This window comes from Salvelinus alpinus, chromosome 24 (assembly GCF_045679555.1).
Source record: "Salvelinus alpinus chromosome 24, SLU_Salpinus.1, whole genome shotgun sequence".
Classification (NCBI taxonomy): Eukaryota; Metazoa; Chordata; class Actinopteri; order Salmoniformes; family Salmonidae; genus Salvelinus; species Salvelinus alpinus.
Genome location: NC_092109.1, coordinates 22,202,578 through 22,229,214, shown reverse-complemented (window position 1 = coordinate 22,229,214; position 26,637 = coordinate 22,202,578). Strand labels below are relative to the sequence as shown.

General features: G+C 42.4%; 1 protein-coding gene across 3 annotated transcripts in view; it reads left to right on the top strand.

Annotated features, from left to right (window-relative positions):
• The first annotated feature begins 443 nt into the window (after positions 1-443).
• Positions 444-26,637, top strand: part of LOC139552337 (G-protein-signaling modulator 1-like) — a 61,649-nt gene continuing 35,455 nt past the window's right edge. For all 3 annotated transcript variants that reach the window (XM_071363964.1, XM_071363963.1, XM_071363965.1), the window contains exons 1-4: positions 444-637; positions 23,399-23,620; positions 24,327-24,462; positions 24,686-24,828. In XM_071363964.1, the coding sequence (XP_071220065.1) occupies positions 579-637; positions 23,399-23,620; positions 24,327-24,462; positions 24,686-24,828 (560 nt within the window). In that variant the 5' untranslated portion in view covers positions 444-578. The remainder of the gene's footprint in view (positions 638-23,398; positions 23,621-24,326; positions 24,463-24,685; positions 24,829-26,637) is intronic.

Sequence of the window (26,637 nt, the reverse complement as noted above, 5' to 3'; positions counted from 1 at the left end):
CATGTGAAAAGATAGCGAGAAAAGGAAGCTGGAAAAGGATAGATGCAAGCCAAATTGGGGAAGGGACCCTGTGGGAAAAACCCAGGTGGAGCTATGTGCTTTGAAAAGAGACCAGAAAAACGCTATCGCTCAGCATACAGTAAGACAGAGAAAGAGAACAAAGAGAAAAGTGAGAAAAAGAGCCTCTGTGTGTGTGTGTGTGTGCGTGCGTGCGTGCATTCATGTGAGTGTGTGTGCCCATAAGTGTGTATGTGTGTGACCTATGTATCAGACAGATATTGGGATTTCCCCTTCTGCAGTCAGCAGCCCTGCTTGTTCCCTCCCTCCCTCATACTCACACCAAACATGCATCACTCTCTGCTCTGTGATGTCAGCAACAGGGGAGGGGCTTGCCTTATATGGATTTATTTGCACAATACCTCACTTCCTCAGCAGCTGCCATTTCTGTGCTGAGAGAGAGGGAAGGAGAGAGAGAGAGGTAGAGAGGTCTGCTGGGAAGGACGCAGTTGCAGCACTGGGAAGTATTGAGCAGCTGGAGGAAATATTTGTGAAGGGTTAGCTACTGGAGGAGGCTGCCCATGGCTCAGTCTGCTAACACTGTTGACCAGGATCTGGCCAGCAAGAGGCTACACTCGAGGTAGGAACCGACCCAAGGGGGAAGGGAGAGGGTTAGTGTGGTGTGGATTCCTGGACGGTCAGCACAGCCTGTTCTTAGTGGGGGGAGGAGAGAGGAAAGACCGGGAAAGAGGAGCGACTCGGCTGAGAGACAAGGGCTACCGGCTCTCTGCCTGGCTGCCTAAGGAGGCGTTAGACAGGGGGAGCTAACCTAGACACAGCTCCCTGTGAGTAGGCTACAACTCTAGTCAAAGCTTCAGTCCCAAGCCTCATTCCTGGCCTCAGTCCTGGATATCTTAGCCTCTCCTTTCCCAGACTAACATTGCTGCTGCTGTGGGCTCTAAGTGAATGTGCAGACTGGAAGGAGCCACATATGACCAGGACAAGAGTGGAGCTGGCTGGCTGAGATTGGGTTCACACACACACACACACACACACACACACACACACACACACACACACACACACACACACACACACACACACACACACACACACACACACACACACACACGGTCAACAGAGCACACAGCTGCTCAGTAAAGTCTGGATTTGTGGTAGGTGGATTTGTATATGTAACAATATGGCTGTCTAGGGAGGCATTACTTTTCCTTTGTCTTTGCATGCATTTCGAGACAGCTAAGCCCTTCTCTGTTCTTTCCCTGTGCTCTCTCTACTGCTGACTGTACTATATCAATTGTTTCCACACAGCTTTGAGGGTAAACATGATGTGCAGTTGAATTATAGACAGCACTGAGAGTATGACAGTGGAAAGAATGATGTGTAGGTTTTATTGTAGACTTGAATGTCCTGAGTTAATAATGGTTACAAAAGTGTGTGTGGAGATCAAAATCCCCTCTAGCAGTAACACCATGTTGGGTTGATTAGCTTAAAAAACGACACTGAGGACAAATCTGGATATACATTACAAAGGATGACCACCGGATTTCAAATATGACCGGTGGGCCATGTCAAATCAAATTTTATTTGTCACATGCGCAAAATACAACCTGTGTAGACCTTATAGTGAAATGCTTACTTTACAAGCCTTTAACCAACAATGCAGTTTTAAGAAAATCCCTAAAAAAGTAAGCGATTAAAAAAATAAAAAAATAAAACATGCTGCTCTTTAATTATTTGTTTTATTTTATTTTAATTGAACCTTTATTTAACCAGCTAGGCCAGTTGAGAACAAGTTCTCATTTACAACTGCGACCTGGCCAAGATAAAGCAAAGCAGTGCAACAAAAACAACAACAGAGTTGCACATAAACAAACGTACAGTCAATAACACAAAAGAAAAGAAAAATGTCAAAATCTATGTACAGTGTGTGCAAATGTAGGGAGGTAGGCAATAAATAGACCATAGAGGTGAAAATAATTACAATTCAGCATTAATAAACTTCTTGGAACTATAGGGGGTGCTGTTCCGCATTAGCATATTTGGGTCTCCAAATTAAACTGCCTCGTGCTAAATTCTTGATCGTACAATATGCATATTATTGTTATTATTGGATAGAAAACACTTTCTAGTTTCTATAGCCGTTGGAATTTTGTCTCTGAGTGGTACAGAACAATATCTACAGCACTTTTCATGACAGGGGTCAGATTTCAGAAATTTTTACCCCTGATCTGGAGTCTGTTTTTAAGGCGACAGTGAATGCTATGAAGAAACCGACACTGCCTACGTCTTCCTCTGGGTGTCTGTACGTCATCACGTTTTGAATGGAGTCTATTGCACAATCAGAGCCACTATAAAACACGAAAACGTAGAAGTACCGCTCTCTCCCTGCATGCGTCATGCGCAAAATGGACATCAGACCTGCCTCCTTCCAAATCGTTTTTTAGAGAGTGATATTTCTCCGGTCATGTTTTCAGTCGTTATAGTTGTTAAAAACATCATAATGTAGTTAATTTGAACCGTTTTATAGCAATTTATATCAGTTTAGTGCGATTTTGAGGAATTTCTTTGTTGTGCACTCTGAAACTTTGGACACGTTTCGGGGTCCCGTTCGATCGTTAGTGGATATTTCGAAGGACAGAGGACATCTATCGACCAAAAGAAGATTCGACCCAAGAAAGGATTCTTTGCCCAAGATTCTGATGGAAGAACAGCTCACAGTAAGAACAATTTATGATGATAAATCGTGTTTCTGTCGATAAATGTTAAACGTTTATGTCGCCATCTTGTTTGCTATAGCTTCGCTTGGCGCAACCTGTATTGAAAAGTAAGGATAATTTAAAAAATGTAAATCAGCGGTTGCATTAAGAACTAATTTGTCTTTCGATTCCTGTCAACCCTGTATTTTTTAGTCAAGTATATGATTAGCTTTCAATTAAACTAGATCACTCTGATAGATGACGTCAGACATATTGAGGCTTGATTTCCTAGTATTTTTATTGTGTAACCACGGTTTTGTATGGCTAAATATGCACCTTTTCGAACAAACTGTATATGTATGTTGTAAAATGATGTTACAGGAGTGTCATCGGAAGAATTCTGAGAAGGTTAGTGAAAAAATTAATATATTTTGGCGGTGATTACGTTATAGCGCTCTTTGGCTGGAATCGATGCTCTGGTAACGTTTTCACATGTGGTATGCTAACTTATCGATTTATTGTGTTTTCGCTGTAAAACGCTTAGAAAATCTGAAATATTGTCTGGAATCACAAGATCTGGGTCTTTCCATTGCTATGCTTTGTCTATTCTTATGAAATGTTTTATTAAGAGTAAATTGGTCATACACGTTGCTCTCTATAGTAATTCTAGTCGTCTTGTGATGGTAGGTGCAATTGTAAACTGTGATTTCTACCTGAAATATGCACTTTTTTCTAACAAAACCTATCCTATACCATAAATATGTTATCAGACTGTCATCTGAAGAGGTTTTTTCTTTGTTAGTGGCTATCAATATCTTAGTTTAGCCGAATTGGTGATAGCACCTGAAGTAGTAAGAAACTGATGGAGTTAGAAAAGTGGTGTATTTTGCTAACGTGTTTAGCTAATAGATTTACATATTTTGTCTTCCCTGTAAAACATTTTAAAAATCTGAAATGGTGGCTTTATTCACAAGATCTGTATCTTTCATCTGGTGTCTTGGACTTGTGATTTAATGATATTTAGATGCTACTATCTACTTGTGAAGCTATGCTAGCTATGCTAATCAGTGTGTGGGGGGGTGAGGGGTGATCCCGGACCCGGGGTAGAGGCTCGTTAGAGGTTAATACTGGAGTGATAGATGTGCAGATGATGATGTGCAAGTAGAGATACTGGGGTGCAAAAGAACAAGAGGGTAAGTAATAATATGGGGATGATGAGGTAGTTGGGTGTGCTATTTACAGATTGGTTGTGTACAGGTACAGTGATCGGTAAGCTGCTCTGACAGCTGATGCTTAAAGTTAGAGAGGGAGATATAAGACTCCAGCTTCAGAGATTTTTGCAATTCGTTCCAGTCATTGGCAGCAGAGAACTGTAAGGAAAGGCGGCCAAAGGAAGTGTTGGCTTTGGGGATGACCAGTGCAATATACCTGCTGGAGCGCGTGCTACGGGTGGGTGTTGCTATGGTGACCAGTGACCTGAGATAAGGCGGAGCTTTACCTAGCAAAGACTTATAGATAACCTGGAGCCAGTGGGTTTGGCGACGGATATGTAGTGAGGGCCAGCCAACGAGAGCATACAGGTCGCAGTGATGGTTAGTATATGGGGCTTTGGTGCTAAAACGGATGGCACTGTGATAGACTACATCCAGTTTGCTGAGTAGAGTGTTGGGGGCTATTTTGTAAATGACATCGGCGAAGTCAAGGATCGGTAGGATAGTCAGTTTTACGAGGGTATGTTTGGCAGCATGAGTGAAGGAGGCTTTGTTGCGAAATGGAAGCCGATTCTAGATTTCATTTTGGATTGGAGATGCTTAATGTGAGTCTGGAAGGAGAGTTTACAGTCTAACCAGACACCCTAGGTATTTGTAGTTGTCCACATATTCTAGGTCAGAACTGTCCAGAGCAGTAAATAACAATAGTTGGGCTATATACAGGGGGTACGGGTACAGAGTCATTTGATTAGCTGTTCAGGAGTCTTATAGCTTGGGGGTAGAAGCTGTTTAGAAGCCTCTTGGACGTGCAGTAACAGAGAGAACAGTCTATGACTAGGGTTGCTGGAGTCTTTGACAATTTTTAGGGCCTTCCTCTGACACCACCTGGTATAGAGGTCCTGGATGGCAGGAAGCTTGGCCCCTGTGATGTACTGGGCCATACACACTACCCTCTATCAATCAATCAATCAATTTTATTTTATATAGCCCTTCGTACATCAGCTAATATCTCGAAGTGCTGTACAGACACCCAGCCTAAAACCCCAAACAGCTAGTAATGCAGGTGTAGAAGCACGGTGGCTAGGAAAAACTCCCTAGAAAGGCCAAAACCTAGGAAGAAACCTAGAGAGGAACCAGGCTATGAGGGGTGGCCAGTCCTCTTCTGGCTGTGCCGGGTGGAGATTATAACAGAACTATGCCAAGATGTTCAAAAATGTTCATAAGTGACAAGCATGGTCAAATAATAATCATGAATAATTTTCAGTTGGCTTTTCATAGCCGATCATCAAGAGTTGAAAAACAACAGGTCTGGGACAGGTGGCGGTTCCATAACCGCAGGCAGAACAGCTGAAACTGGAATAGCAGCAAGGCCAGGCGGACTGGGGACAGCAAGGAGTCACCACGGGCGGCAGTCCCGACGCATGGTCCTAGGGCCCAGGTCCTCCGACAGAAAGAAAGAGAGAAGGAGAAAATTAGAGAGAGCCAAGATTTTCAAAATGTTCATAAATGACAAGCATGGTCAAATAATAATCAGGAATAAATCTCAGTTGGCTTTTCATAGCCGATCATTAAGAGTTGAAAACAGCAGGTCTGGGACAGATAGGGGTTCCGTAACCGCAGGCAGAACAGTTGAAACTGGAATAGCAGCAAGGCCAGGCGGACTGGGGACAGCAAGGTGTCATCATGCCCGGTAGTCCTGACGTATGGTCCTAGGGCTCAGGTTCTCAGAGAGAAAAAGAGAACGAGAGAATTAGAGAGAGCATACTTAAATTCACACAGGACACTGGATAAGACAGGACAAGTACTCCAGGTAACCAACTGACCCTAGCCCCCCGACACATAAACTACTGCAGCATAAATACTGGAGGCTGAGACAGGAGCGGTCAGGAGACACTGTGGCCCCATCCGAAGAAACCCCCGGACAGGGCCAAACAGGAAGGATATAACCCCACCCACTTTGCCAAAGCACAGCCCCCGCACCACTAGAGGGAAATCCTCAACCACCAACTTACAATCCTGAGACAAGGCCGAGTATAGCCCACAAAGGTCTCCACCACAGCACAAACCAAGGGGGGGCGCCAACCCAGACAGGAAGATCACGTCAGTAACTCAACCCACTCAAGTGACGCACCCCTCCTAGGGACGGCATGAAAGAGCACCAGCAAGCCAGTGACTCAGCCCCTGTAACAGGGTTAGAGGCAGAGAATCCCAGTGGAGAGAGGGGAACCGGCCTGGCAGAGACAGCAAGGGCGGTTCGTTGCTCCAGAGCCTTTCCGTTCACCTTCACACTCCTGGGCCAGACTACACTCAATCATATGACCTACTGAAGAGATAAGTCTTCAGTAAAGACTTAAAGGTTGAGACCGAGTCTGCGTCTCTCACATGGGTAGGCAGACTGTTCCATAAAAATGGAGATCTATAGGAGAAAGCCCTGCCTCCCGCTGTTTGCTTAGAAATTCTAGGGACAATTAGGAGGCCTGCGTCTTGTGACCGTAGCGTACGTATTGGTATGTACGGCAGGACCAACTCGGAAAGATAGGTAGGAGCAAGCCCATGTAACGCTTTATAGGTTAACAGTAAAACCTTGAAATCAGCCCTTGCCTTAACAGGAAGCCAGTGTAGGGAAGCTAGAACTGGAGTAATATGATCAAATTTCTTGGTTCTAGTCAGGATTCTAGCAGCCGTATTTAGCACTAACTGAAGTTTATTTAGTGCTTTATCCGGGTAGCCGGAAAGTAGAGCATTGCAGTAGTCTAACCTAGAAGTAACAAATGCATGGATTAATTTTTCTGCATCATTTTTGGACAGAAAATGTCTGATTTTTGCAATGTTACGTAGATGGAAAAAAGCTGTCCTTGAAACAGTCTTGATATGTTCGTCAAAAGAGAGATCAGGGTCAAGAGTAACGCCGAGGTCCTTCACAGTTTTATTTGAGACGACTTTACAACCATCAAGATGAATTGTCAGATTTAACAGAAGATCTCTTTGTTTCTTGGGACCTAGAACAAGCATCTGTGTTTTGTCCGAGTTTAAAAGTAGAAAGTTTTCAGCCATCCACTTCCTTATGTCTGAAACACAGGCTTCTAGCGAGGGCAATTTTGGGGCTTCACCATGTTTCATTGAAATGTACAGCTGTGTGTCATCCGCATAGCAGTGAAAGTTAACATTATGTTTTCGAATAACATCCCCAAGAGGTAAAATATATAGTGAAAACAATAGTGGTCCTAAAACGGAACCTTGAGGAACACCGAAATGTACAGTTGATTTGTCAGAGGACAGACCATTCACAGAGACAAACTGATATCTTTCCGACAGGTAAGATCTAAACCAGGCCAGAACTTGTCCGTGTAGACCAATTTGGGTTTCCAGTCTCTCCAAAAGAATGTGGTGATCGATGGTGTCAAAGGCAGCACTAAGGTCTAGTAGCACGAGGACAGATGCAGAGCCTCGGTCTGACGCCATTAAAAGGTCATTTACCACCTTCACAAGTGCAGTCTCAGTGCTATGATGGGGTCTAAAACCAGACTGAAGCATTTAGTGCCTCTAGTGCCTTGCGGTCGGAGGCCGAGCAGTTGCCATACCAGGTAGTGATGCAACGCATCAGGATGCTCTCGATGGTGCAGCTGTAGAACCTTTTGAGGATCTGAGGACCCATGCCAAGTATTTTCAGTCTCCTGAGGGGGAATAGGTTTTGTCGTGCCCTCTTCATGACTGTCTTGGTGTGCTTGGACCATGTTAGTTTTTTGGTGATGTGGATGCCAAGGAACTTGAAGCTCTCAACAGCCCTGTCGATGAGAATGAGGGCGTCCTCGGTCCTCCTTTTCCTGTCGTCCACAATCATCTCCTTTGTCTTGATCACATTTAGGGAGAGGTTGTTGTCTTTGCACCACACGGTCAGGTCTCTGACCTCCTCCCTATAGGCTGTCTCATCGTTGTCGGTGATCAGGCCTACCACTGTTGTGTCATCAGCAAACTTAATGATGGTGTTGGAGTTGTGCCTGGCCGTGCAGTCAATTTTCGCTTGTAAGCAGGAATCAGGAGGATAGAGTTATGGTCAGATTTGCCAAATGGAGGGAGAACTTTGTACGTGTCTCTGTGTGTGGAGTTAGTGGTCAAATTTTTTTTTCTCTCTGGTTGCACATTTAGCTGATAGAAATTAGGTAAAACCGATTTAAGTTTCCCTGTATTAAAGTCCCCGGCCACTAGGAGCGCCACCTCTGGATGAGCATTTTCCTGTTTGCTTATGGCGGAATATAGCTCAATGAGTGTGGATTTAGTGCCAGCCTCTGTCTGTGGTGGTATATAGACGGCTACGAAAAATACAGATGAACTCTCTATGTAGATAGTGTGGTGTACAGCTTATCATGAGATACTCTACCTCAGGCGATTAAAACCCTGAGACTTCCTTAGATATTGTGCACCAGCTATTGCTCACAAATATGCGTAGGCACTCGCCCCGTGTCTTACCAAAGGCTGGTGTTCTGTCCTGTCGATAGAGTGTATAACCCATCAGATGTATCTTCTTAATGTTGTTGTTCAGCCACGACTCGGTGAAACATAAAATATTACAGTTTTTAATGTCCCGTTGGTAGGATATACAGTTGAAGTCGAAGTTTACATACACTTAGGTTGTAGTCCATTAAAACTTGTTTTTCAACCACTCCACAAATGTCTTGTTAACAAACTATGATTTTGGCAAGTTTTGCATCTACTTTGTGCATGACACAAGTCATTTCTCCAACAATTGTTTACAGACAGATTATTTCACTTATAATTCACTGTATCACAAGTCCAGTGGGTCAGAAGTTTACATACACTAAGTTGACTGTGCCTTTAAACAGCTTGGAAAATTCCAGAAAATGATGTCATGGCTTTAGAAGCTTCTGATAGGATAATTGACATAATTTGAGTCAATTGGAGGTGTACCTGTCGATGTATTTCAAGGCCTACCCTCAAACTCAGTGCCTCTTTGCTTGACATCATGGGAAAAATAAAGGTATCAGCCAAGACCTCAGAACCCAAAAAATTGTAGACCTCCACAAGTCTGGTTCATCCTTGGGAGCAATTTCCAAACGCCTGAAGGTACCACGTTCATCTGTACAAACAATAGTACTTTAGTATAAACACCATGGGACCACGCAGCCGTCATACCGTTCAGGAAGGAGACGCGTTCTGTGTCCTACAAATTAACATACTTTGGTGCGAAAAGTGCAAATCAATGCCAGAGCGACAGCAAAGGACCTTGTGAAGATGCTGGAGGAAACAGGTACAAAAGTATCTATATCCACAGTAAAACGAGTCCTTTATCGACATAACATGAATGGCAGCTCAGCAAGAAAGAAGCCACTGCTCCAAAACCGCCATAAAAAAGCCAGACTACGGTTTGCAACTGCACATGGGGACAAAGATCGTACTTTTTGGAGTAATGTCCTCTGGTCTGATGAAACAAAAATAGAACTGTTTTGGACATAATGACTATTGTTATGTTTGGAGGAGAAAGGGGGAGGCTTGCAAGCCGAAGAACACCACCCCAACCGTGAAGCACGTGGGTGGCAGCATCATGTTGTGGGGGTGCTTTGCTGCAGGAGGGACTGGTGCACTTCACAAAATAGATGGCATCATGAGGAAAGAAAATTATGTGGATATATTGAAGCAACATCTCAAGACATCAGTCAGGAAGTTAAAGCTTGGTCGCAAATGGGTCTTCCAAATGGACAATGACCCAAGCATACTTCCAAAGTTGTGGCAACATGGCTTAAGGACAACAAAGTCAAGGTATTTGAGTGGCCATCAAAGCCCTGACCTCAATCCTATAGAAAATGTGTGGGCAGAACTGAAAAAGCATGTGTGAGCAAGGAGGCCTACAAACCTGACTCAGTTACACCAGCTCTGCCAGGAGGATTTGGCCAAAATTCCCCCAACTTATTGTGGGAAGCTTGTGGAAGGCTACCCGAAACATTTGACCCAAGTTAAACAATTTATTGGCAATGCTACCTAATACTAAACAACTTTACAAAATAAAATGCATTTTTATTCCCATACCATTATTACAGAGAATTTGACAAATTATGCCACCCTCTGCCTATTTGCTTCAGTCAATAATCGACTCAGTTTACCTCCATCAAAACGCATACAAAATTAATCCCAAACGTTACTAATAAACTTTTCCAAACAAGTCAAACAACGTTTTTAATCAAACCTTAGGTATCCTAATACGCAAATAAACGATACAATTTAAGACGGAGAATAGTATGTTCATTACCAGAGATAAATAAGAAAGAACACGCTTTCCTCCACGCGCTTAGAAACACTACAGCCAAAATGGGAGCCACCTAGAAAAACTACAATTTCTGGGTCATTTTTCCAAAAACCAGCCTGAAACTCTTTCTTAAGACTGTTGACATCTAGTAGAAGCCCTAGGAACTGCAATTTGGGAGGACTTGGGCTTATAATTATAGTACTAGCCATTGAAAACAAGGGTAAGGTGTTTTTTTGTTTTTTGGGGGGGGGTGGTTGTTTGTCCTCGGGGTTTTGCCTGCCATATCAGTTCTGTTATACTCACAGACATAATTGTAACAGTTTTGGAAACTTTAGAGTGTTTTCTATATAAATCTACCAATTATATGCATATCCTAGCTTCTGGGCCTGAGTGACAGGCAGTTTACTTTGGGCACGCTTTTCATCCGGACGTGAAAATACCGCCACCTATCCCAAAGAAGTTTTAAGACAAAAAAAAGCTCTTTAACTGACTAGTTTTTCAAAGAATTGTACACAATTTGTGGTCTTGTAGGAAGCAATCACTCCCCTATTACTGATGAGAAAAAGATCTATAACTGGGCTAATAACTCACTAACTAGTTTAGGATATGAACAAAATGTGCACGCGTGGCTACATGCAGCTCTTGCTTTGATACCAGAACAAGCGCATCTACTCAGGACCACAGCTGTAAGCACAGTCCAGTTCAAGGTAAATGGCATAGATCCATATATGGCAATGGTCTATTTGCATATAGGCCTACTGCAGCTCTGATTGGTTATTCCGCACCGGTCTGTGTAGAGTACGGGCTGAGTTGTGTGCAATAGAATCCAACTCCAAAGCATTCTGCCTATAGCAAAATCTCTTGCATATTTTGTTTTGTTTCGGTATGTTGCATTGAAAGTGGCTTATATTGTGTTGATCCGATCACAATTGCACAGTAAAGGGAAACATTTGTAGTGTTAACTAACAGGGGGAACTCTTAAAAAGTTTAGTAAAATTCAATCTCGTGCTTCTCTGTGGGCTGATATTTCTGCACGGCAGTCTTGGAGCCATTGCTCGTCTGCGCGCAGCTTAGATGGAACATTGATTACAATGAGCAAAGTGATCATGCTGTTTGTATGTGGCTGCTGTGAAAGATAATTGTTTTTGTGTGGTCAGGAGTGTATTCAATCCGCCGATTCTGTTGAAGAACGTTTCTTAAATGGAATCAAATGGATCCAATAGATACTCATGTTTGGAACAGTTGGACTAATGATTACACCCTAGATCAGCTAGATGCAGGCAAGAGGGTGCAAAGCGTTATTGAATGTGTCACTGTCTGCCACCTTGATTACTATATCTTTTCTCTCGACCTGTGCACCTACGTTGTAAACATCCATTCATAGGCAAGGTTGTAGCATCGTCATGATGGGTAGATGGGAAAATTACAGTATCATGTAGTAGACTAAACCTAATGATCTTACATTGAGCTGGGTGAATGGGAAAACTAATGACAGTCAATCAATATGCTGTAATAGAAATAAGACCATGCTCATAAAAAAAAAATATATATAATCATCCTCATCTTAGACGGCACGACTGCCACTGGTGGGTGTATGTGTGTGTTTGTGAGTAACGGGACAAACACAGATGGGTCAATAGCAGGGTATTGTCTAGGGTGACTTTTTCATCACAAGCCAAACAAACCCTACCTCTCTTTCATCTGTCCATGTTGTCTATGTGGGTCTGATTGACAGGGCTCCATTCATATGCATTCAAGGCTTTGTGGGCAGTGCAGACACAACAATGCTGGAGTATGGAGAGGTACAACTCTAAAGAGGTGCTTCAGACCCTCTCGGTTTCCTAATAATAGAGTAGATGACTATTCATTAGTCCGAGAGTTAATGTTTGTGTTCCTACACAGAGCTGAAACACTGTCTGGCACTCCATCTGTCCGTGATCAAGAGGTTTTCCTCTGTCAAAATATGAATGACAATTCTTTTTCCATTATCTATTGCATTCAATTGATGTAGATAGACTACAAGAGGATTCAGTTGACCTCTATATGGCCCTGTAATATCCTCAATCAAAGTGCGCCATAGCTTTTAGATCAGTCTGTTTTGAGAGGCATTGAAAATATGGCAAATTACTATTGCTTTAATGTGATGTGGTATTGTTTTTTTGGTTACATTCCTTTAATCTTTATCCCATTTCCATGCACAGTAATATCTGTTGACACCATGTAATAATATGTAGTGAGAGAAAGAGTGAGAAGGAGAAAACAGGGATCAGCCAAAACTGAGACATGTAATGAGGAGAAAAAACATTGAAGAGTTTCACTTTGGTCACCCTGACAACCAGCCTTGCCTCTGTAATTATGGGTTGATTAATACTCGGAGAACAGAGCTCCTGAGCCAAGCAAGGATCCAGCAAAGAGTGTGACCCTCCAGCAAACAGAATCACCTTACTGAAGAGCCCAGTGACTTTCAACGTGGCATCGTCATAGGATGCCTTTCCAACAAGTCAGTGTGTGAAATTTCTGCCCTGCTAGAGCTTCCCTGGTCAATAATGGTCTGGGGCTGTTTTTTCCTGGTTCGAGCCAGTTCCAGTGAAGGGAAATCTTAACGCTACAGCATACAATGACATTCTAGACGATTCTGTGATTCCAACTTTGTGGCAACAGTTTGGGGAAGGCACTTTCCTGTTTCAGCATGACAATGCCCCCATGCACAAAACGAGGTCCATACGGAAATGGTTTGTCGAGATCAGTGAAGAAGAACTTGACTGGCCTGCACAGAGCCCTGACGTCAACCCTATCAAACACCTTTGGGATGAATTGGAACACAGACTGCGAGCCAGGTCTAATCACCCAACATCAGTGCCCACCCTCACTAATGCTCTTGTGGCTGAATGGAAGCAAGTCCCGGCAGCAATGTTCCAAGTGGAAAGGCTTTTATTTATTTTACCTTTATTTAACTAGGCAAGTCAGTTAAGAAGAAATTCTTATTTACAATGATGGCCAAACCCTATCCCGGACGACGCTGAGCCAATTGTGTGCCGCCCTATGGGACTCCCAATCACGTCCAGTTGTGATACAGCCTGGAATCGAACCAGGGTCTGTAGTGACGCCTCTAGGACTGAGATGCAGTGCCTTAGACCACTGTGCCACTCGGGAGCACTGTGGAAAGCCTTCCCAGAAGAGTGGAGGCTGTTATAGCAGCAAAGGGGGGACCAACTCCATATTAATGACCATGATTTTAGAATGAGATGTTAGACGAGCTGTTGTCCACATATACTTTTGGTCATATAACTTGTCTTAAGCATACTGTAGATAGGACTTGTAAGATTCACAGCCAACATCTGGGAAGTTTATGCAAGGCAAGAGACATCCAAGTAACCATATTGTTTCTGGGAAAGAGGAGATCATTTGACCCCCCCCCCCACACACACACACAAATGTTTACACTACTGGGTCATTCCACGAAAATAGTGCCTTTTGCATCCTTTTGACATTGTAAGTAGAAATTGTGCAGCAATATTAAAAGCCTGTCATATTAAATGAAGTGCCCTTTAATATAGACCACATGGAGATTTCAATAAATCTGATTTTCTATATGAATAATGACTTGCTAAAATTTTCACCATAATTGTAAAGCCCTAGTTATTGTATTGCTTTGACAAAGTAATTCCTGAAGATGAAATAAATAATAATCTGATTAGGGATTCATTTACATCTGAGTGTCATTTTAAGGTCAACCCTGTTACTTGAACTGAACTCTTGTTTTAATATAGGGAAAGTATTCCTTTTTAAAATGTCTTTCGAAAGGAACATTGAACATCTAATAGTCAAATAATAGTGTGAAAGCAGGTGAGCTGGTACTACTCTTTTTGGCCATTTTCTGATGTTTTGTGGTGGGAAACTGAGCGGCTTGAGCATAACATGTCAACCCTGTTACCCATAAATAGACAGGCTAGAAATGTTTTAACAATTGCATTTTTTTTTTGTGACGCTTACATTCAATTGCCACTTCCTGTTGTACACAACAAGCTTCCATTCCCCCTGTCACAAGTGGATTCATGGCTGATTCAAGATGAAATCGTCAAACCTGTTACAGTCAACCCTGTTACGGTCAACCCTGTTACTTTATTTGGTAATTAATAGGCCCTTTTTTAAATTAAATTTTACCTCTTGAGTTGGGAACTTGTTTTTTATGACGTTGAATTTGTGCTCTTTATGACAATGTAAAACTGTTGTAAAATCGACTTCTCAAAAGGCACCGACTTGATGGAACAACCCTACTGCTTTGTGGCTCAGAGGCATGATGGTGTTTTATGACACATGCTGTGTGATTATTGTTTGTCTGGAAGGTTTCTAAATTCAGTGGTTTAAGCTAACATCTCCCTCTGTGTGTGTGTGTGTGTTGTAATTTCCTTTTCCTCAACTATAATATAAAGTAATTCATGAAGACAGCCAATGTAATTTTTTATTTTTTTTTAATGACAAGAAACATGCTAAAATAACAAATTCCCTCCCTTTCCAGACTAAACCATAATTCCACTACCCATTTTAGCACACCGAATCACAATATCTGCAATAAGACCACATGACAGATTTTCTACTGGGATATTATGGCGACTCAGTATTGACTTAGTGTTACTATGCAGAGACCAACTGTCACTGAGGGAAAATATTATTATTCCTTTTAAAATACTATCTTTGGCCCTGAGTAACCATGGCACCCACTTTGATCCCACCAGAAACTAAATGTCCTTCTCTCTGGTGTACATCTGGCATTTCTTTGGACCTCACTCCTGGAGAGGACTTTATACTATTGGACTGTTTCAGAGTTTATCCTGGCTCAGATTGGGTCTGTGTTCAGTAACCAAACAGTGTGGAACGTTGCAGATAGAAATCCTATGAATAGAGCTGATGTGATTCCTTGTTCTAACAGAGAGGCGTGTTTATTCTACTTAACATACTGTATCTCTGTCTGAACGTAACAAAATGTTGCGTCCTGCTGAATGCACCCTTGGCTGCTTCAGTAACCTTACAGTGCAAATGACAATTCGGATATCAAATGCCTGGGTAAATATTAAACTAAACCTTGCCTGTGTTCATTTATAATATTTTTGTTAGCTCCCTCGGAACCCTCATAGTCCTAACTCATTTTATGATCTGTTCTTCTCTGGAAAACATAATTCACATTTTTCCCCCTGTGCTGAATAAATGTTCAGGCCACACAGCAAAGCGCAAAGACCAATATATACAGTAACTACTGATATATGGTTTAATGAGTGTCCTCCTAGGTTAGTTTATAACATCATTTGGCCTGAATGGTGACTGTCTGATTGATCTACAAATAATAATAATAAGTAGATCTTTAGGATGCAAGGTGATTTGTAGATCAGTTAGTCTTCAGTCACTACCTGGTAAGTCTACTTCCTGGTTGGCCTACTTGGTCGTAAGTCTCCAGGCTGTGTTTTCAGGGCTCTGACCTGTCTCTGACCATACGGTCAGTCAGTAGCACAATCGTCTCAGCACTCTCAGCTAATTGCCCTTCTCACTTTAATCCCACTGGACTCCAATGCTAATGTGGCATCATTTGAGATTAGGCTAACTACAAGCATGAAAGGCTGTGGTAATGCAGTGTAGGTTGCAGTTTACGATTTTTAAAGAACGCAAACAAGACAAAACCAAACTCTTGCCTTTTCACTGGCTACATTTTTAAACCGTGTTCCAGTAAGGTGGTGGTTAAGCGATGTTCAGAATTCTACCATTTTACTATCCAAGACAAAATAAGAAATTTAGCGCTACAACAGTAGCTAGCCTATGAAAAAGCTGGATTAAAAACATTGAGAGGAACCTGAGTGGTGTACTACGAATCTAGCTAGATGTACTCTGGCCTTTCTGAAGTTACCTATCTATAGCTTCACATTCCAGCTCAGGCTTCATCCATATTAGGAAGGTGGATATTGCTCGTCCGCCTGTCGCTAACTCTAGCAGGCTTGTAACTGCGTGTACATGTTAAACATGGCTAGTCGAACGCCAAACTCTTTCATTGAGACAATACTGAACCATCAATCTACGGCCGAGTCAGTGCCACATTGTTATTTTAGCTGAAATCAACATGAAAGAAAAGTTATCTCGCAAATTCAGGAAGCTATGGTGTGAAATAGGCTATTAGAAGTGCCGTCTGTCTTTTCTTTTATTAACTTATGTATCGTTAAAGCTGTCTTTGGTGTGCATATCAATGCAGGAGCACCTTTTTCCTCCATTCCTATAGAGGAAATACTTGTATAAAGTCATACAAAAGTTTTACTGTGCGTGAAGTCCTGTCATTACTAAATGTGTACTGTGGTAGGTATTTTAATGTTACTATTTTTTTTACACAAACATTTGATGAATGAAATATTTAAAGCTGCATTACGTAACTTTTTGGGGGACCCTACCAAATTCACATAGGAAATGTTAGTTATAGATCTGTCATTCTCATTGAAAGCAAGTCTAAGAAGCGGTATGCTTCCCAGTCTTAAGTTTTGTTTCAGCTTCAAACAGCTGAAAATACAATATTCTGGGTTATTGAAAAGATACTGCATAAATTCACAGCGGTTTAGATGGTACAATGATTCTCTATACTAAACATTGCTTATTTTGTCACAAACTGAAAATAGGCAAAACGTTTGAATTTTAGCAACCATGAAATGCGCGAGCGATTTCTGCATATTGCACCTTTTAATCAGTTGTCTTCCTCAAATGAAGGGGATGATGACGCAATATTTGCAATAGGGAGGGAATCTTATTTCATTGGTCATCAACTTGCGGCTCAGACACTTCATTCTGGCTAAGTGGAGTTAGCCTGCCCTGAAGGAGGTTAGTTCTGAAAGATTCATTGCCATAGAAATGTACCTGGCTAAAAGCTAACTACTATTGTGTCACTGGCTATCCTGAGTTGAACTCAGTTGACCAAAGTTAGCTTGCTAACTCCTTAAACCAGATTTGTAGTACACCACTCAGACATTTTGAGAGGCAGCCCATCCTCCTACGGCTGGCTAGGCATAGCCATCAAGGTCAAACAATTGTCATGTCAGTTTTAAGTGCACAGGGTTTCCCTCTCCCTCTGATCTTGACCACCAGCCATGAGAGCCCAAAGATCAAAGACAAGGCTCTGGGGTGTGGACATGGAGCTAATAGAGAGACACTGGCCTGGTAGAAACCATAACCTAGCCTACCCAGAAGCCAGTGCTGTGATCAGACACTCAGGTCACTGCCCCTTTGTGATCACAAGACAGCAGGAGTGCTCAACCCCAAAGGCCCAGCTGTCTGTGATGATTTGGTAATTCATTGATCTATTTCCATCATTTGTTGGCTTAGGGCCTGAGACTGTGGACCCCTATGTCACAGTATACCAGAGGTTTTAAACCCGTTTTTGCGTTTTCACTTATGTTTCTTCTTCTAAAAGGAACAAAAGGATATATGAAAGTTGAATGTAGATTTCTCTCTAATCCTCTTCAGACTATAGGGGCTAAAGGATCCATCTAAGCTAAGACTTCTTAGCCCTCTTACCCAATTCTAACCCAGTAACCCTGGGAGACCAACAGCCAGTGTGTCCTGTTTTCCCTTCGAGGCCTGTACTTCTCTCTCTGTTTCTCTTTGCCAATCAAATGAGAACTGGTAATATAACTCAGGCTCTTAACTCATCAAAAGCACCCTAATGCAAGAAATAGAGCAGCCAAAAATATAATGCCAAATATTCCAGATTTAATGGGATCAAAACCAATTGTGTACTGACTGCAATTTGTTTCGGATTTGTAAACCTGTGTTTATCTTTAGTAAAGATATCAAGGTTATGGGTGTGTGTTGGGGGAATGCAATCAAACTTTCTCCAAATATATTATTCCCCATGTCACCTCCCTGCTTTTCACCTTCTACCTCTGGGGCTGGTCAGTGTGCCAGACCTTGTGCTGTGGGCCTGTTAGAATATATGTCAGGGTCAGCAGATAGCTGGATTAGACCAGACTGCCTGGATTGCTGTGCCTACTCCACAGAGGAGCTGCAGGTCATTGGATTAAGGTTCGGATTAGATTCTCTCACTCACTCACTCACTCACTCACTGGGGGAATTGGTTCTGCTGAGACGCTGGTGTCACACTGTCGTCACACACTGTCACCCAGGATCCTCGCTCCAAGACACTTCCTCTTCTCTCAGTGTGGCTCAGCAGAAATAGATTACAGCACTCAGTCACTCAGTGCTGGTTGAGAGATGGACCATAAAATACTACCTAGGCAGGACAACACTATACAGTCATTTACTGACTCACCTGTTAACCTGCCTCTAACAGTGCTTCTGTAAGATTTGTGGGATTTTACTTTTGTGGATATCCATATACATCTGCGGCATTGAAAGGAGGAACTTTGTACTTTGTTAGGAGTTTATGGCTTCAAATTTGAAGGTATTTTTGGGATCCTTGTCATTGTTCGGATCGCTTCAGAGGTTCATCATTAGTTATTGGGCAGCATTTGGGGACACCTGAAGAACAGATGTTATCCTTGGCTTTAAAGCGTGCATAGTATCTCCAATGGTTTTCTGTACAAGTGGTCTGGCTGCACTGTTGCTGACATTGGCGTATTCGACTACTGGAATAATCAATTAAATCTGACGTGGCTGTTGGACATCTGCTTGTATATTGACTTATCGGGAACACAGAAAGCCATCTCAAACCATTTTCTTTTGTGTGTGTGTCCCCTGGTTGGAGCAGAGTATTGCTATGTTTTTCTCCTGGATTCTCTAGCAGAACTCTAGGGTAGTGCATTTGTGACATTTTGCATTCACGTTCACCTCCACCCTAAAGTTTCATCTCACAACACATACCCCTTAGGCTAAGGAGGGCCTTTCAGTGCCTTAAGTTGACCTGGTACCCCATGTCGTCTGACTCTTGCCATCTCACCGGGGCCCAGAGAGCTGTGTGCAGGCTGGTCCACCGGGGCCCCAGACCGCGGGCCCTGCTGAGGCCCATAAGGCTGGAGCTGGGGGTGTATGTGGAGAAGACCCGCACTAAACAGAAACACAGGTATTGGTGTCCTGCCGACAGCAGGCTCAGACGTAGCACTTTATTTCACTGTACTATTATGCTATTTCCTCAAGATATAGCGTAGATGCTGACTGCTACTGTATAGGTTGGCTACTTATTTTTTAGTAATTCCATTTCTAACCTATTTGGGACAAAACAGTGTCAGGTGGTGCATAAGTCATACATCTTACAGAACTTAATTAACACGTTGTTTATGCCAATCAATCCCTTGGAAATTGATGCAAAGGAGTAGTGTTTTGGTAATAATACCACGTTATTTATAAGTAAATAGCAGCGAAGTGGTGTACTGTCAAATAAAAAGCTACTAATCATATTTACATCTAGATTAAACTGTGGGGCTAATCTACACTCAACTCCACAGTGAGCTGGCTGAAGAAGCAGTGTCATGTCTTTTGCGTTTTTAACGATAACATAACAGAATCCACATTGGCTGGTATTTTAATTTCAGTTGCTTTCATCGTACTGTAGCAATGATTTTCAGATGACTGTGGGGGAAGGTCTTGGAATGGACTCAGGAATGAGGCTTGCTGAGCGATTATGCCAGATTTCTGTGGAATGGACTTCAGACCACGGGTGCTAAAAGAATGAAGTAGAATTCGTTTTCCTTGAAAACAAATGTCTGTCACTGCGCTGTATAATCATATTAGGCTTTAGGCATTGTTGAAAAGGCAGTGGAAGTAAGATATATTGAGCTTTACAAATATTTTGGACAGTTTTGTACGGCAAAAACTGTTATGAAATCCAGAACGAGGCATATTATGTAACAATTGTAACTAAACTAAAGCATTCTGGAGGGTGAGAGGGAGTGGAGTGATTGTGTACATCAGAGCCTTGTGACCTGGCTCTACAGCAGTTATGTCTGGTGTATACTGTAATTCTAAAGAGAATAGATGTATTATATTGACTAAACCCAGAATCTTCATAATTGTACTCTTGGGCTTCATGTTGCTGAGTGATATTTAGCTTGGACAAAAAGACAGTGTTTGATTGGGCAAGGAAATCCTCTGTAAACTTCTCCAATGAGCATGTTCATTGGGCATGAGGTTTTGTGTGTAGTGACATGAATTCACTCTCCTTCCTTATTGTCAGTGTGGAGATGAGGTGTTTCCTATTGTTTCACTCTAGTCACTCCCACTGAAGCACTTAAGACCTGCATCATTATGTGTAACCTTTATTTAACTAGGCAAGTCAGTTAAGAACAAGTTCTTATTTACAATGACGGCCTACCGGGGAGCAGTGGGTTAACTGCCTTGTTCAGGGGCAGAACGACAGCTCGAGGATTCGATCCAGCAACCTTTTGGTTACTGGCCCAACGCTCTAACCACTAGGCTACCTGCCGCCCACAGCCTGACTGAAATAGAGTGTGTGGGCCGAACAGCTCTGGGAGGATGAGACACTCCTTCTCAATGCAGGGAAGGAAAGATGTCAGTTATCTTTACCATATAAACTGGACTTTAAACAGTAGCGTTATGGAAAGATAGACATGCGATAAAGGAGCTGAAAGGACAATGTCACCAAGGTGCTCATGTCAGTGACAGTGATTCTTCTGACACTCTTGCTGTGGTAACTGCACAGTGACATGCATTCAGACACTGTTGCCATGGAGACATTTTGGAATAAACTTTTCATTGTCATAAACCAAGTTTCCATCCACAGTTTTTATGCGAGTAAAAAAAAAAAATCATGACATCTGTGATGGAAACAGGTCATATTGCTACAATTTTATAAATGCAGACAGATCAGTTGTTTGACATGGTGATATCTTTTTGTGTCGTTTAAATTTTATTTATTTCACCTTTATTTAACCAGGTAGGCTAGTTGAGAACAAGTTCTCATTTGCAACTGCGACCTGGCCAAGATAAAGCATAGCAATTCGACACATACAACAACACAGTTACACATGGAATAAACAAAACATACAGTCAATAATACAGTAGAACAAAATAAAACAAAAAGTCTATATACAGTGAGTGCAAATGAGGTAAGATAAGGGAGTTAAGGCAATAAAATAGGCCATGGTGGCGAAGTAATTACAATATAGCAATTAAACACTGGAATGGTAGATGTGCAGAAGATGAATGTGCAAGTAGAGATACTGGGGTGCAAAGGAGCAAGATAAATAAATAAATACAGAATGGGGTTGAGGTAGGTAGATAGATGGGCTATGTACAGGTGCAGTGATCTGTGAGCTGCTCTGACAGCTGGTGCTTAAAGCTAGTGAGGGAGATATGAGTCTCCAGCTTCAAAGATTTTTGCAGTTCGTTTCAGTCATTGGCAGCAGAGAACTGGAAGGAAAGTCGACCAAAGGAGGAATTGGCTTTGGGGGTGACCAGTGAGATATACCTGCTGGAGCGCGTGCTGCTATGGTGACCAGTGAGCTGAGTTAAGGCGGGGATTTACCTAGCAGAGTCTTGTAGATAACCTGTAGCCAGTGGGTTTGGCGACGAGTATGAAGCGAGGGCCAACCAACGAGAGCGTACAGGTCGCAATGGTGGGTAGTGTATGGGGCTTTGGTGACAAAACGGATGGCACTGTGATAGACTGCATCCAATTTGTTGAGTAGAGTGTTGGAGGCTATTTTATAGATGACATCACCGAAGTCGAGGATCGGTAGGATGGTCAGTTTTACGAGGGTATGTTTGGCAGCATGAGTGAAGGATGCTTTGTTGCGATATAGGAAGCCGATTCTAGATTTAATTTTGGATTGGAGATGCTTAATGTGAGTCTGGAAGGAGAGCTTACAGTCTAACCAGACACTTAGGTAGTTGTCCACGTATTCTAAGTCAGAGCCGTCCAGAGTAGTGATGCTGGACGGGCGAGCAGGTGCGGGCAATGATTGGTTGAATAGCATGCATTTAGTTTTACTTGCGTTTAAGAGCAGTTGGAGGCCACGGAAGGAGAGTTGTATGGCATTGAAGCTCGTCTGGAGGTTAGTTAACACAGTGTCCAAAGACGGGCCAGAAGTATACAGAATGGTGTCGTCTGCGTAGAGGTGTATCAGAGAATCACCAGCAGCAAGAGCAACATCATTGATGTATACAGAGAAGAGAGTCGGCCCGAGGATTGAACTCTGTGGCACCCCCATAGAGACTGCCAGAGGTCCGGACAACAGGCCCTCCGATTTGACACACTGAACTCTATCAGAGAAGTAGTTGGTAAACCAGGCGAGGCAATCATTTGAGAAACCAAGGCTGTCGAGTCTGCCAATAAGAATGTGATGATTGACAGAGTCGAAAGCCTTGGCCAGGTCGATGAATACGGCTGCACAGTAATGTCTCTTATCGATGGCGGTTATGATGTTGTTTAGGATCTTGAGCGTGGCTGAGGTGCACCCATGACCAGCTCTGAAACCAGATTCCATAGCGGAGAAGGTACGGTGGGATTCGAAGTGGTCGGTAATCTGTTTGTTAACTGGTAAAATATATTATGTGGGAAATGGTGGTGGAAACACCTATGTGCAAATATTGATATAATAACCATCATATCAAAGTAAATTTGGAGCCACGTGATGGTGTAATGTGTGGCCCTTCCACTATGACTCAGGAAACCATGCAGTTTATTAGGCTACAAATTAAATAAGTTATGATGAACTTTGCGGGTTGGTGAAAGTTCACGGTGATATTGATGTTCCTTTCGAATAAATATTGAGGGTTTTATTCTGGTAACATGATTGATGCTTGACTGCCTTATCCATTATCCTACCCGCACTGTATCTATTAGCTGTTGGCCAGAGCACAAGCGCCAAGACCAGAGTGGGCACATTTGCAATTTAACACAAGTTTGTGACAAAATTATTAGTGGAGTTGAAAATGCAATAGAAACACATTGATCTTTAGGTTTTTATTTGCTACATGAAAAGGTAAGCGAAAAAGTTAATTTTGTGTGCACTACGTCATCACGCACTGACTTCTATCCGTTTGGTGGAAACAACATGGGCCGTTTTCTTTATATGGAATTTAGAATATTCATGAGATGTTTTCTTCATATGGATTTTAGAATATTCACATACATTTGTCGCCAATTGGATGGAAACCTAGCTACTGTGACAGAGTTTTCGGACACCATTGCCATGGTAACGCCAGAGGCACACTGTTTCGGACTTGCTATAATACGGATGTTATTTCTCACTTTCTCTGTGTGTATTCAGGATGGAGGCTTCGTGTCTGGAGTTGGCGCTGGATGGAGAGCGGCTGTGTAAGGCGGGGGACTTTAAAGGTGGGACAGCGTTTTTCGAGGCGTCTGTGCAGGTGGGAACAGAAGACCTGAAGACCCTCAGTGCCATCTACAGCCAGCTGGGCAATGCCTACTTCTACCTGAAGGAATACGGCAAGGCCCTGGAGTACCATAGACACGACCTCACTCTGGCCAGGTGAGGCCACGGAATACCAGGAAACATCATGTCTGATCATGGATTCAAATTGTAGTTGAAGGATTTCAACCAATGGTATTAACATGTTTAAAAGATCAATTGTATAGACTGCAATGAATGTATATTTATACTGAAGTCATTCATAAAGCATAAGAGAGTAAACAGTTATCATTCATTGCACACTGTGCAGAGTGTACTCCTGTCGCCCTGCTAGAAAAATATAAGGGTTTGATACTGTTAATGTTGATGAGAGACCCCCTTGGTATTTAACTCAGATGGCTAAGCCTGTCCTGTGGAGAGGGGTGCAGTTGGTAGCCTAGCAGGGGGGTGATTAAAGCCAGGGGGCTGCTGCCTTGATAAATTACAATAACAGCAGAACAACTGGAACCCTGTCCTAGGAGGAAGCTACCTCTCAAACAGTTAGATCATCAAATCAATAAAGCTAATATTATAACATTGTAATAATTATATATGCCATTTAGCAGATGCCTTTGTCCAAAGCAATTTACAGTCATGCGTGCATAAATGTTTCATATGGGTGGTCCCAGCGGGAATCAAACCCACAATATTGGCGTTGCAAGCACCATGCACCTCTAGCTGTGTTATTGTACTGACAATGACCGCAATGGATTTGGCAAGACAGCATAAGCAGATCTGGATCTCAGGCTATGTATGACTGATAATGAGATACGGTCTCTATTCTCAGGACAATAGGGGACAGGATAGGGGAAGGGAAAGCCAGCGGTAACCTTGGAAACACGCTGAAGGTTTTGGGGCGCTTCGACGAGGCGGCAGTGTGCTGTCAGAGACACCTGGACATCTCTCAAGAGCAAGGGGACAAGGTTGTGTACACACACGCACACACCGACATCCCATGGAATGGAGGATTGCATCTGTTTAGTACCTTTCACCAGATTTTTGAGGAACAGCCTGTTGTATTGAAAATAACTATTGAGTGTGGTCCATGCTATTTTAGTTGAAACATTTCTTAATGCCTTCCAATGTCTCTATTTGTATTCTAAAGTCACTAATTTCTTTCTCCCTTTTCCCTTTGTTTCTGACCAGGTGGGAGAGGCCAGGGCTCTGTATAATATAGGGAACGTGTTCCATGCCAAGGGAAAGCAGCAGTTATGGGGCTGCACCCAGGACCCTGGGGACCTCCCACCAGACGTCAGAGATACACTGCAAAGGGCTACTGGCTTCTACGAGTGAGTGTTATGCTGTATACAAGTGCAAATGTGACAGACCGCCTCGAATTGGTCTTTTGTAGCAAAACTTGAAATTGTGTTTTTTACATTGGATAAAAGTAGAGACTCCGAGATAAAAAAATTGTATATCATACACGGCAGTTGAAGAACAAATGGAAAAGTAATTCTGCTTTGAAAGTTGATAAACTTGTAACCCCACTTTTGATAAAATGTCCCTTTAATGTTTGGGACACCTATTGTAGAACTCTTTGTCTACACCCATTCAACATAGTTCACACTCTCTTAAGCCTTAGCCCCACCCATCTCTTCAAGGATTCACATGTGAGGCCCTGTGCTGAATAGTGAGTATGGTAGTGTACAACCAAAGATTTCAAGACTAAAGGCTGGTTTATACTACTTCTATTGACATATCTGTGTACAGTTGAGGCAGTGACAATATGAACATTCTATAGTCATTCGACATCAAACTCGTCATTGTCGTTATGAAATAATCTGAGTCCAAAATAGCACAACTGGTGCATAATAACACCAATAAACCAATCCTTTTAAAAATTAATTTAGTATATGTCAATCTAGCAAACCAGGCAACTAAAAGCAACTTTCTAAGCAATGTTTTTGGTTTGTTTCTAGTAAATGGTACAGTGAAATGGTTACTTGCATAGTAGAGTATTTCCAACTGATAATGTTAACACCCTGCATGAATCTACAGATAGATAAAACTAACCAACTAGCTAGGTTCAATGTTAGCTAACATTAGGCTATAACTAGAAATGCAAATAGCTGTGAGAAATGAATAACATTTATACACAGATCATACACGTAATGTTAGCAAGTGAGCCAGACAGCCAGCTAGCCATGCCAGCTAACGTTAGCTAGCTAGCTAGCTAACAGTACGCTGTAACTTGGAATAAAAATAACTGTTACGAATCCCTTTGGCCCGACAGTCTGGGGGGGATGGTAATGGGACCCGTAACACAACTCACGCAAATAATAGTGAAAACGTAACAGTGAGAACAAATAACCACGACAACTTAAATCTACCGTCAAACTCAGGGTTTATTAGTAAACACATGGTAATGGGGGGGGGGGGGGGGGGGGGGACAGGAAAAGGGGCTGAGCTGGACCCAAGGAAAGAAAGTATAAGCATCCAAAAACACCCCTAAGCTAGACTAGTCTATTTCAACAACAGCTAACTAACTAACCAAAAATACAGTGGGTGGTCCGCCCAGTTCTAACTAGTGTATTTAACAAAGTTTACCTACGGGTAGTGTATGCCCATGGGCGAACTGTCTGGTTACCCCCTTTTCCTACTATCAAACAAACACTCAAACACCATAACAAACACAATACTCACAGGTGGGGACAAAGTGACATGTAGATGCTAAACCACACAAGAGATCTACAGACATATGGCATTTACAGAGAGATTGAGCTCTTGAGAAAACAACTGACAGGGGTTTTAAACCAAGGGAAAGGAACTGTGATTGGGTAGGAGAAAAGGAGCAGGTGTCTTCTGATTAGCGACTGATTGATGACTGATTGGGGAATGATGATTGTCACCTGTGAGTAGGGGAGAAGGAGAGAAAAGAAATACACACAGGATACACACAGAATACTTGTATCCGTAACAATAAGTTTCTAATTTTGTCAGAAAGTTATAATACCTGAAAATGTAGCTAGCTAGACTCTTACCCGTATCAATAGATGAATGCTTCTCCCTCTCTCTCACGGATGTCATGGTTGCCCTTTAAGATGTATAAAAAACCTGTCGGGATTACAACAGCCTTCTGTGTTCTCTTTTCGACTCCC